The 13034-nt window shown below is 33.1% G+C and overlaps 1 protein-coding gene across 1 annotated transcript; it reads left to right on the forward strand.

Annotated features, from left to right (window-relative positions):
- Positions 1–4831: 4831 nt before the first annotated feature.
- On the forward strand, positions 4832–6020 carry LOC133798419 (uncharacterized). Its single transcript, XM_062236691.1, has one exon. It carries the CDS (start codon positions 4974–4976, stop codon positions 5667–5669), a length of 696 nt encoding a protein of 231 aa, XP_062092675.1. The 5' UTR covers positions 4832–4973; the 3' UTR covers positions 5670–6020.
- Positions 6021–13034: the final 7014 nt, after the last annotated feature.

Consider the following 13034-nt stretch of genomic DNA (forward strand, 5'->3'; position numbering starts at 1 on the left):
GTAATGTCACTTAGGAAGGTTCGAGCAGATTCCAAAAACCCAAATAACTCCCAAATCTCATTTTTAATTCCATAATAATCCAATTAATCATTGGTAACATCCATGAGGGTTGGTGAAATTTGAAATTCAAAGGGTGTCTCTAAACTCTATAAATAGGAGCCTATAGCTCACTTGAAAGGCACAACATTTCTACCCATTAGAGCACTTGGTTAGAAACACCTTGAGGCTTGATAATTCCATGAAGCATTTCCTTTAATCTAAGAGAGATCCCTTAGTGCTTGAGTTAGGGGGAAATAAGCTTTTGGACAATGGTTTTAAACCTTGTTCAAGTTGGTGATCCCCAACCATCTTCACTTAGGTTGTGTAAGTGAGAGTTTACTTGTGTTGCTGTTCTTACATTTTATTCTATTGCTTTTCTTCTTATTCTCTTGTTCTATTTACTTGTAACTTTTTTTTAGAGTTGTAATCTTCTCTTTTGTTTCAAACACCTTTAATTTACTTGTAATCTTTTGCTTAGAGTTGTATTTTTCACTATTCTATTCTTTATCTCTTCTTCTTCTTCTTTTTGTTTATTTGTACTTTCAGTTATAGAGTTGTAACCTTATTTAATCAATCTATGTTTATTTGTAATATATTGCCTAGAGTTGTAATATTCTTACCTATTTCCATTGAGGCAATACATATTTACCTAACAGTTATGTGAGTGGGAAATTCAAGATTTTAACTAAAGGGAATTTACATAATATATAAGGTTGTAGGAAGAAGAGTCATTTACTCTCTCATTCATTTCCCACCCCATTCAAAATTATCAAAGACAAGAACAACACCAGTGTTCTCTTAAGGGCTTTGCTAGGCAATTGGAAGACAACTATAGTAAGTAACTTGATTGTTGTGGTCATTTATAGATATAGAAGGGTACTTAGAGTTTTGATTGATTTGAATATAGAAATTGAATATCAAAGTTTGGAGAAAAGAATCTAAGTTTTAGCCATCAAATGTAAGAAGAGTTTATTTTTCTTCCAGTGTTTGAATAGTTTGGGTTGGTTTATGGATTAAAATTAAAATAGAAGGAGTTAGCTTATCTTCTTTTATGGGTAACTACCAGTTTCCAAGGATGAAAATTTGGTGGTGATATTGGAAAGAAGTTGGGGAACTTAGCACCCCAACTGTGTGAAGAAAACCACACCACACCATACGACCTGGTGTTAGGACACAAGGTCATTGCACTAGGTAGCGCTTATGGCTTGTGCGACATTCCTCTCAGGGTAGGCCGAAGCTTAAGAAGACTTAGAATCTGACATGGTGGTTGGAGGACAGCTCTAACTGTGAGGCTAGGGCAATACATGGAGGGCCATGTCCATTAGGAAGTTTGCACACGAAGTAACTTAGGATAGGTGGATTATATGTTATGCATGCTCTAGTCATGTTTGATGCTAATTGTGGATATTATGATTGTATACTTGTTTCTATATGATCTTAATATGCAGATATGTCGAGAGGTAAGTTAAGCTTAATACTCTAGTTAACTATGTGTTAGTCTTACCAATTTAACAATGGATGTCCAGGAGGCCGATAACCTCGTTATTATTATTATTATTATTATTATTATTATTACTATATCCCGATGACCAATTAGTGTTTGATTCAGTAGTTTTGACTATGTGAACTTGTTAAACATTGGTAACAGCCAAAGGGGTTGGTGGAATTTGAAATTTAAAGGATGTCTCAAAACTCTATAAATAGAAGTCTAATGCCCACTTGTAAGACATACAATTTTCTATCCACAAAGCACTTGGCTGGAAAATACACCAAAAGGCTTGGTAATTCTAGAGAGTTATTTCCAAACTTGAGACTCCCTTAGTGCTTAGAGAATAGAAGGAAATAAGCTTTTGGACGAAGTTCTTGAACCTTGTTCAAATTGGTGATCTCCACTACTCTACACTTTGGTTGTGTGAGTGTCAGAGTGTTCCTGTTGTTTTTGCTTTGTTTTCTATGTCCTATTGTTGGTATTTCATTCTTCATTTTCTTTGTTCTTTAAATTTAATTATACTCTTTTGCTTTGAGTTTGTAATCTTCTTCTCTTCTACTTCTTTTCACATCAATTTACATGTATTTTTAGCAGTTGAGTTGTAACATTTACTATAATCTACTACATTGTCTATAGTATTTCTTGCTTAGAGTTTTATTTTGGTTTTCCTATTTCTATTGAATAATATATATTTTCTCTAACACTTTTAGTACTTGGGTAATGAAAAATGAGGGAGTCGCTAGGATTTTCCATGCTTAGGGCAGCTCCAACCGAACTACAAAACAACTAATATAGTGCTAAAAATGCACAAAATAAAATCCAACCCAACTGCATTTATCCCACCATTATTCTGTCAAGCTATAGTACCCCACCAAATATGGTAGTGTATTGTAACAACGACAAAAAAAAATTCTTTACTATTTTGCTTTTTATATTAGTATTTAATAATAAATATATATATGTATATTATTTTATATATAAGATAAAATAATAAATAATATACTTTTTGGTGTAATTTTGGTGTTGTGGTTGAAGTGGAAAAAAAATATGATACTAAGATTCTTTAGTTTTGGTGTTGGTACAATACATATATTCCTTAGTTATTCCTGCCCTCAAGCATGGGTAAACCCAAATAACTTTCAATAGCATTAGTTGGTTGCATATTAAAAAAAGCTATGAAAAAAATTAAGAATTTCCTTAGCTAGGGGTATTCAAAGAAAAATATTGCAGTGATTTGTTGCAATTGAACATACATACTTGTATAGAAGTGGTTGAGTGTATAGAATTGTTTTACTCGTGTCCAATTTTATGGTTGCATGACATTTCCTCCCATTCTTTTTAGCTTTGAATTATGGAGGTACTCGTACGCGATAAGAGTGTTGCCGTGATGAGTGTTATTATTTCTACACTTATAAATGTGTGCGTATTATTATTTTTATTTTCTACATAATTGTTAATTTTTTTATATCTAAATTTAAATTTATCAATCACTATTAATCATTAAATATTTAAAATTTTCTATAATAAATATATATATTTTATATAACCAAATGCATTTAAAATTATAAAAATCTTTATAAACTAATAAATTAATATATATATATATAAATACAACCCATATATCTATAAAAAAAATACCATATATATAATATTACCCACGTAGGATTAGGAAGTACGTGGTGGCCACCTTGTAAAAAAATAAAAAAATTGCTAGTTAGGGCAACGGTGGTCTTTGGTGAGAAGGGTTAATATAAATGCTATCTAGTTGGTGTGGCCTCAAAACCTTTGGAATATATCTTTCCATTTGAATGATTAAAGCCAACGGTGCCTTTGGAAGGAAACAACTTTAATTAAGAGGAAGAGTAAGACTTTTTGGGTTGTCGAATGAGGTAAGCCTCCCTTATCTCTCTATCTATCAAATGCAACCACTTCTTTTCTTTTCTTTTCTTTTTGAACAACTTCATATACCAAAGCTATATTATATCATTATTGGGGCCGCTTACAACAAAAGCCTAGCATTCTTTTTCAATAATAATAATAATAAACTAGTGAACATTAAACAACTTCTCTTTACCAATCTTTTAATGGTTTTAGTATTATTATTCATTTTTTCTTTGGAAAAAGTTTGTAAGGAAATAGTTACAACTCTCGAATCTTTGTACGAAGTGGTCATTGGTCAGTGAAATGTCATGTCCCCACGGGAACATGTAGTTGAGCTAGCCTTATAAGTTGCACATATACTCATTTGCTGAAACTAAATAGTAATTAGCTAATCGTCTATGCTTCTAATTATTATAATTAGCAAGGTCAGGGCAGGTTTATGAATTAAAGGGCAAATGGGTGCACTTGTGTTATGTATGATTAGAGGAACCAGATCAACTTATTGGTAAGAGCAATTTCCCTTTTATAGGTTCACTATTTAGTGGTCCTTATTCCTCTGTTAAAGAGCTTATCACCCAAATTTGGGTTGAAATAATTATCATTTATAAACCCAAAATCATCTTATTGCACGCCACATCAAATTTTTGTGTGTTTAATGGATTTTTCTGGCAACTGGGTTTTGAAAATTAATCCGTACAACTTAGAGGAAGATTATTTCTATATACAAGAGGAGAGATCTTGATCTACTAAACTTTGCCATAATGAGACATCGAGTGATATTATTAATGAGAATGTTCACTTAATTAAATGCATCCAAATCATACAATATAATATACGCTATTTCAACTCTTCATTATTTTAATTTTTTTTTATGTTTAAGTGGCATTTATTTTATTTTTGCTTCTGGACTCAATATATTTATAATGAATATTTGAGATTAAAACAACAATGTATTGTAGTTATCTCTTTAGACACAACTTTGTCTCACGTCATAACAAACTCTAATAATAATAACAATAATTTCATATACATATTTCCAGGAGAAAAAAAAAAAACTTTTATCCAACTATTTCATTTTTTTAGATAAGTAATTCATAGATTTTTCATTCTTTTTCTTAAAAAAAAATCAAGCATAAGAATAACCGAATAAAGAGAGTGTCCTACTTCCAACTTAACTAACATAAAGAAGTGATAAGAATTAATGATAAGGTTTTTGAAATAATTATTTTCAGAAGAATAAAAGCTAATTAAATACGTATTTATGAATGTAATATAATATTGAGTGGTCACACCACTCTTTTTGACTATACTAGTTAATTAAGTACGTACTACTATATATACTACAATAACATTACAAATTATTATTATTATTCCAAAATATAGTAAGTAATATATATAAAATATATATATATACTTGGTCATATTAATAACATCATGACCATCAAAATCTCAAAGATCACTCCTTGTTTTGTTACGCCCAGACAAAATCCACCGCCATAACTACCAGACTACCATAAACCAAACCAAACCTACTCAACTTCCAACAAAAGAAAAAAAAAACACCATGGAAGAAAAAGAGAAGAAGAAGAAGAAGAACAGCAGTAGTAATAAGAAGCAAAAACACCAACACCCAAATGATCAAACGACAAAATATAGCTCAGATTTCTCATTCAAGCCCTACTCCGACGTAAAGGGTGTCCGATTCGGTGGCCAGTTCATCGTTAAATCTTTCACAATCCGGCGAGCGAGGCCTCTTGAGCTTCTCCAGCTACTTTCTTGCCCTCCAAATAGTACTACCAGTAGCAATAAGAGTAGCAAGGTTCCTTTCCCTTCGACGGTGGGCTTTTTACCGACCAACTTCACGATCTTGGCCCATCACGCTTGGCACACCCTCACTTTGGGCCTGGGCACCAAGAAGTCCAAGGTCCTTCTCTTCGTTTTCGAGTCGGAGACGATGAAGGCCACCGTGGACCGACTATGGCCACCGGAGATACCCCTCGGGGAAGTTAACAAGAGACTCATTAGGGGTTTGACCGGAAGCGAGATGGCCCGGTTCAAGTTCAGAAAAGGTTGTATTACTTTTTATGTTTACGCCGTTCGCAGAGCCGGTAGCCCGGGCTTCTCTTGCGCTGATGACCTCCGTACGATCTTACAATCTGTGGTTGCTTTGAAAGATTTCTTGGATCATACGGCTATGCTTGCTTTGCCTAATCAGAGAAGTATTAGCTATGCTACTCCTCCGGTGGCCATGGCTCATTAGGCCATTTCTTTTCTTTTCTTTTAATTGTTTAATCTTTCTTTCTTAATATTATTATTATTATAGGGGGTATTATTGGTTTATTTGTTGGAGATCTTGTTGTTTTATTTTAACGGAAAATCTGTAATTTTAGTACTAATAAACTTGGACTTTGTATTAAAATTTAGAGTGAAATTCAACTTCGTATCTATTTGTATATCTGTTTGTTTGAGTTGGATATACAGACAATTTCGGTCCGTGCTTCTATATGGACTCTATCAGGGGAAAATGGTACGTAGAACAGTATTAACTTCTTTCCTTTTTCTTAAATCTTTGGCTTAGCAAGTGAATATTTTAAGCTTCTTTGTTTTTTTATAGTTCGTATGATATTATTAATTTACATGACATGTGAACTTGTAAAATAAGTTGTTTTGCAATATTGGTATTATGATCAAATCCCAAGCAATTGAATAAGTTGAGTAAATATTATACTTTTCAGGGAAAATTTGATAGGTTTTGATCATTGGGGGGCAACTTTACTTTTCTTATCATTCTGTCACTATTATCTTTTGTTAGTTGTGCCTCTGGATTCAAAAAACAATAACCCGTGAACCAAATGCGTGTAAATTTACAGTGGAAGATATACTATTTAATTGGTATAGAGAACTCGTGCCCCAAATATTATATTAGAGTACTTTGTTTAGAAAAATTATATATTTTTCCCCTGTAAAGAGTACATATAGAGAGTTGTTCTCCCACTTTGCAAATAAAACCAATAAAACCGATCAAACATGTATGAATTGTGGATGGAGAAATCCACAATTTCTTAATGGAATTAACAGATGGGGATGGATAGGATACCCTGTGATGAGGAAAAAATGCCTAAAGGTGTGTTTGGAATGACAGAAAAAAAAAAACATGAAAAGGATTAGGATGAAGGAGCATTTCTCCAACTAGTGAAAGCTCTTTTAGCGTAGGAAAGTGAGGGAAAAGGAAAGCCATATAATATATATGCTATGTATATATATTTTGTTCACTGTTCGTTCCAGCAGTTGTGGCTTTAATGATGGTGTGAGAGAGCAGAGAAGGCCCATCTGAGCTTAACTTTTGCACATGAATCATGGACATCTCTGTCGTCCAACTCAGGCAACGTGAATAAATGAGGCTTTTGAGTATTGCGTGGGGGTAATAATAAGTATGCCACAGTGCTTTTGGTTGGGTTGGACCTGTAAGTGTGTCTATTATTTGGTGTGCCCCAACATGCCATATTATATGGTGTCACATGCCAATATTGTAATTCTGAAAAAGAGTACTTCTAATTTGTTTTATAAGGGTATTATTTTGTATACTATATAGTATATAGATTGATATCAGAGCTTAATATAAATATGGTAGACCCAGTGCATACATTTAGACACGTAATTTGTTGTGCTGATTTTTTAATTTTCTGTTTTTTTTATTCTGACACGTACAATCGAATCATTGGCGCGTAAGGTAGTGTTTGATATTACCATTCCAAATTTTATCAACACACTCCATTTAAAAAAAAAACAAAAAAATAATTAGAATATAACTTTTTCTAAAATTATGCATAACTGTTTCTCTATTTTTCTATATTTTATAAATATATATATTTAATAAATAAACAGAGGTTTTAGCAACTAGTTTATCGGACATAGTCAAAACAAACACAAATCTTCTCAAATAGATAATTAATATAAGCAATCACGTCATTAAAGAATTCAAAAACTCCTCAAAAATAATATAACTAGACCCAAAAACTTAAAAATGATGCTGTCCTAGCATTGAAACCTTCATCTAATGTAAATGATTTTTTTTCCTTTTTCTTTTTCATTTTATAGAAGAGTTTTGACAAGTTATCACAAACAATAACAGAAGGCAAAACATACCTTAAAAAATTAAGGTTGTTATTATTACCATACAAAAATATGCTAACATTAACATAAAACTTAAAAAGCAAACAAGACACCAAAAAACAAATTCTTGAGGCCAGCAACATTACGTCAATTATGGTCGGTGAAGTGACCAAAATAGAAGATATAAGGAAGAGCAAGAGCTTTTACCCCATCGTTGATCTTGAACTTTATAGCAACCCATTACAAAATCACCACCACCGTAAACATCGTCGTCATCTTCCGAGCATTATCATAGATTTGCAAAACTTATTAGACCTAAAGGTCGCTGAATACGCATCACATGTGTCAGCAACACCCACAGTCAAAGCACAGATCTCTTTTACTCTCTTGTCTCTTTTTTTCTTTTTTCTTTTTTTTCTTGAGTGAAGATATAAAGAATATTAGATTAAAATGTTTTTTAATTATAAAAATGTGTTTCAATAAATTTTATGATTAAAATCTTAATATGGAGCATTATCAAAACAATGCACTTGTTACTACCTTTTTGTTAAATTCCAACAACTATGATAGGTGTGTGATCCAAAATATTGTGGAATGACTTCATTTTAGATTTAAGTTAAAGGTTGTACATGGAATGAAATCACGTATTTAGAATGAATTGATGGAATAACTACAAGGATTGGATCACTAAGTTTTTAAAGGTATTGATTATAAGATAAATCTTCTAGGAATAATTATAAGAAGACACTCTAATGCTTAAGTCAGCAAAAATTTTCTCAAAATCAACATCAACAAAGTATAAATTTGTATGAAATCAATTCAAGGTCATAATTTTGGTCCTATTGAATGTAATTTATAAATTTTCATAAATGAATTCAAGATAGATTAATTTATCCTGATTAGTCCACGTTAATAGCCTAAATGCGACAAATAAGAATTTTGAATCAACAAAATATGGCGAGATCCTATACTAGTACTCCCAACCCTTGTGGGGTTATTGTTAATCATTTTTCTCGAGCATAATGCTCTTACAATCTTTCAATTGTTAATCATAATAATATCAATTAATTATACAAATATACATTAAAACAAAAACACATGAATAAATTTAGTATGCATAATAGATGACAAACTCACATATATCGAACTCATTAAAATTTAAAGAGAAAATTACACTACAACAAAATAGAGATTTTATGACTTTAATTGGGAGACATTGGAAGTCTACAATGTCTCCCACTTAGTGAGACGTTGTTGCTAGGGTCATTGTAGGTATATCTCCCACGTCTCCCATTGGGAGACGTGGGAAGTGACTCACCTCTCCCAATGGGAGACGTGGGAAGTCCCTAGGAGACATCCCACGTCTCCCATTGGGAGAGGTGAGTCACTTCCCACGTCTCCCAATGGGAGAGGTGGAAAGTCAAACACCAATGGGAGATGTGGAAAGTCAACGTTTGACTTTCCACCTCTCCCATTGGGAGACGTGGGAAGTCTCCCACATCTCCCAATGGGAGACATTGAAAGTCTCCCACATTTAAAAAAAATAAATTAAATAAATTTATAATTAATATTATTTTAATTTGATTTAATAATTAATTAAATTGAAATAATATTAATTTAAATTGAAATAATATTAATTTAAATTGAAATTATTTTAATTTAAATTGAAATTATTTTAATCTAAATTTAAATTAATTTAATAATCAATTAAATTGAAAGAAAAAAATATATTTGTTAGATATATACAAGAAATACAATATTTGTTAGAAATATTCAAAATGAACAAATATGACATTGTGTATGAAGAAAGAGTTAAAAAATTAAAAAAAAAAACTATCAATGAGGTCGGTAACTTTAGATTATCGGCAACATATATGTCGCCCATTCTTGTCGCAACTTATCAATTTGTGCCTCTGTATATGATGTGCTTGTTAGCTGCAAGAAATATAAAGTAAAATATATTAATTAATTATTTGATTACATTTATAGTTTCAAAAATAATTTGTAAATTTTAATTAATAATACCGTTCTCAAGTAATGCCCGGGACTCGCATGTTCAATCAAATCCTTCAACATCCTCATTAAGTAGTATCCACATGCCACATTGTCCGGTTGGTGTGGACACTAATTATTTAAAAATATGAGTAATTTATTATTAAATTGAAACCTTTTAAAAAATGCATACATATTATTCTACTTAATTATTATAAATGTTCAAAAATTTATGCTAAAGTTACTTACCTGAGGTTGCTTAATGCGTAGAGTATCAGGGATCTCGACATCAGGAAGATTCATAGAGAAAAAAAAATTGAAAGCGCTGACGATCACTGATACAATCTCCTCACGGTTATTTAGCTCTGAATTCACCGGATCACAACAATAAACATGATATGCATATGGTGCCAAAATAAGCAACATCCAATGTTCACTGTATAAGAAAAACAAAAAAATTATAGCTCAAATGTTAAACAAAGAAATTATTGATATGGGTCGGAAAAATGACAACTTTTTAAACTTACCCATGGTTCCAAGGGACAAGCATAACTTGTTCTTTTGATTTTACGTCATTGCAACGTCTGAACAGATTCTGAACACGATCGTCGAATGAACTTCCTTGAGTGGCGACGATATTAGGATTGACAAATAAAAACTTATTTTGGCGACCTTGTTGTACCACATATCTATAAATGAACCTAATACAAAAATATGAAAAATTGTTATATGAATGAATAAATCAAATTAGAAAATTAAATGAACAAACTTATTTGTGAGATATATACCTCATGTAACTGACGAGTACTGCTTGTCCAATCTTCTCCTTTCGAGCAAACTGAAGTATGTCATCCTTAAATATATAATAGTGAGACATATCCTGATCAAAAACTTCAGACTCTATGCCTATATTGACACACTCGCCATCATCCCAATGAGATACGATATTCTGTAATCGTTCCAATGGAGTGTGGGCCAATTGTGTTGGAGGAGTTTGTTGTCGTCTTCTTTCTCGAGGTTGTTGTGTTGATGGAGCTCTTGGTCGTTGTGATTTGGTCCTACTTGTAGAGGGAGTCTGTATACAATTATATCAACAATTAAAAAAATTGCAAACAAATATAGAATTGTAAAGATAATTATGTAAAAACATGGCATCACCTCATGAGTTACATCTTCAGATATAATGACAAAATCCTTAGGCCACGCTATTGGCGTCCCAATGGCCTGAGCAATTATGTACATGTCCAAATCAGGATATGCAAAAAGGAGAGGACAGGTTGGCTTAAGAACACTCGTAATCATAACTTGGAAGTTGTTGCCTGCCTCTCTTTCAATGAGTGTACCTGATGCAACAATGTTTGAAACCGAACCAATTGCTAATTGGCATGCTCGGCCCTGCGTAAGAAACATATTATATACAAATAATCATGTTGAAGCAGTAAAGAAATTTATTTGGTTTCAGAATATTCAAGAAAGTTTAATTACCTCTTGCAAAAGCGATTGTAGTGCAACAATGTGGTGTTCTGCTTAAGGCACTACTGGGTCTAGAGTATAGTAGGACGCTTGCGCTGGTGGCACTGGTGGGTCGGGCACATAGTATGATGATGGCGCTAGTGGGACTCCAACGTTAGATCCTGACCCGCTCTGTTGGGCCAATAATTTTCTCAAGAGCTCATCTTGTTGCTGAAGGCGCTCTTCTAGGCGTTGTGCTTGTTGACGATGCTCTTCTTCTTGTTTCGAAATCTTTCTTCAAATTCCTTTCTAATGTCGTCATTCGAAGAAGAGGCTTTTGATTTATTTTTCGTTGAGGTAGGTGTTGGAGTATTCCAGTATACTGAGCGGGACACACCGTGTCCTCCAGCCCTAACACATCCTCGAGGCTCAGGAGTGCCCAACGCCCTCGTCAGCACATCATCAGGGCCATCAGGTGCCCATTTACCCTCAGCTTGGAGTTGTCGGTAATGATCCTGTGAAACAATATTCACAGAAAGTTATATATATAAGCTAATAATTTGATATATCAACATTATTAAATATGAGCACTTACAATATTTTTTTGAATCTCAGAGGCCTCTCCAATGAGCTCTCCTTTTGCATTCCGACGACCCATGCTCCATAAGTCTGCCCTATCAAGTTCAGTCAGACTTTTCCCACTTTGTTCCATTAACATCTCTTCAATACGCACATAGCCTCCTCTAGAGAGGTTGTGATTGTATTTATTCAGTGCTCGATAATTTTGCATCTCCTCTCTCTTTCTTTGCCACTCGGGAGTTAATCTTGAGTTCACAAACGTTAACCATTCATCCGGAGTTATGACATTCTCAAATCCAAATGGCAAAGCTGGCAGGAACTCATTTGGGTATTTTTTCAAAGCGTCGTAAACGTGTACCCTTGTAAGATTAGTCTTCCAATTTCGGAAGTACTTTCCCGCATCCTTCAACATCTGTTGCTTTTGTTTGGGGTCCAAATCATAAGTTTTCTGCAAGTTTGAAAGTAATAAGAAGCATATTATCAAAACAATATATATTTTAAAAATATTAAATGAAATATAATTAATAAAAATATACCTTCATTGTGTCCCATATTTTATTTTTATCCACCACACTAACATCTTTCCAACTGTTAATGTTGATGGACACAGTTGCTCGAACAACTGATCCAAGCTGTGATGAAACATTACTTCTAGATTCACCCACTAGTTGACCATACTCATTGTATTCAACAGGAGTAAGATGTCCTTCACTCCTTTTTTTGGTCTTTTTAGACATCCATGTACGTCCTCTCATAGATTTATTTTCTTGTTCCACTGACTGAGAATGAGGGCGTTGCTCCCCCTCATCAGAACTACCACCAAAAGGATCAGCCTCCATCTGTGAAACATAAATATCATTATTATAAAAATTTTGGACACTCATAATCAAAAGATGAAACAAATTGATGAAACCAAAAGATGAAACTAAGAATTTCACATATCATAAACATATGAAACCTATTAAATGGTACCTCAAGACCCATTTTCATCAACCCATAATCCTTCACCGTTTTCACGGAAACAAATACAATCATCATCAACTTCGTCATTATCTTCTATTGCGGTGAATGTGACAAGTTCTTCTTCGAGAGGTATATCATGTAAATCACCATCTTTAATGTTCCATTCTCTTGTTTGCGTTGGAAGAACAATTGACCATTGGTTGTCTGAAGGATCATTCACATAAAATACTTGTTTCGCTTGTGAAGCTAATATAAATCGATCAGATTTGTGCCCAATTCGATTTAGATTAACTAATGTGAAACCAAAATCTTCATATATTATGCCGCTGTCACTTTTCACCCAATCACAAAAGAAAACAGGTACTCGAGTTGTGATATAATCTAACTCCCAAATTTCATTAACTACTCCATAAAAAGTCATATCACATTGAACTGGAATTTTATCTTTTGCACTAGAGACTTGCACAGTTTTAGCAACAAGGCTAACACCACTGTTTTGTGTGTTTCTGTTGTTATCGCGCTCCCT

Source organism: Humulus lupulus, chromosome 8, assembly GCF_963169125.1.
Source record: "Humulus lupulus chromosome 8, drHumLupu1.1, whole genome shotgun sequence".
In the NCBI taxonomy this organism is placed as follows: domain Eukaryota; kingdom Viridiplantae; phylum Streptophyta; class Magnoliopsida; order Rosales; family Cannabaceae; genus Humulus; species Humulus lupulus.

Bases quoted from the DNA above. Each gene is read 5' to 3' on its own strand.
- LOC133798419 (XM_062236691.1), top strand. From the start codon at position 4,974: ATGGAAGAAAAAGAGAAGAAGAAGAAGAAGAACAGCAGTAGTAATAAG.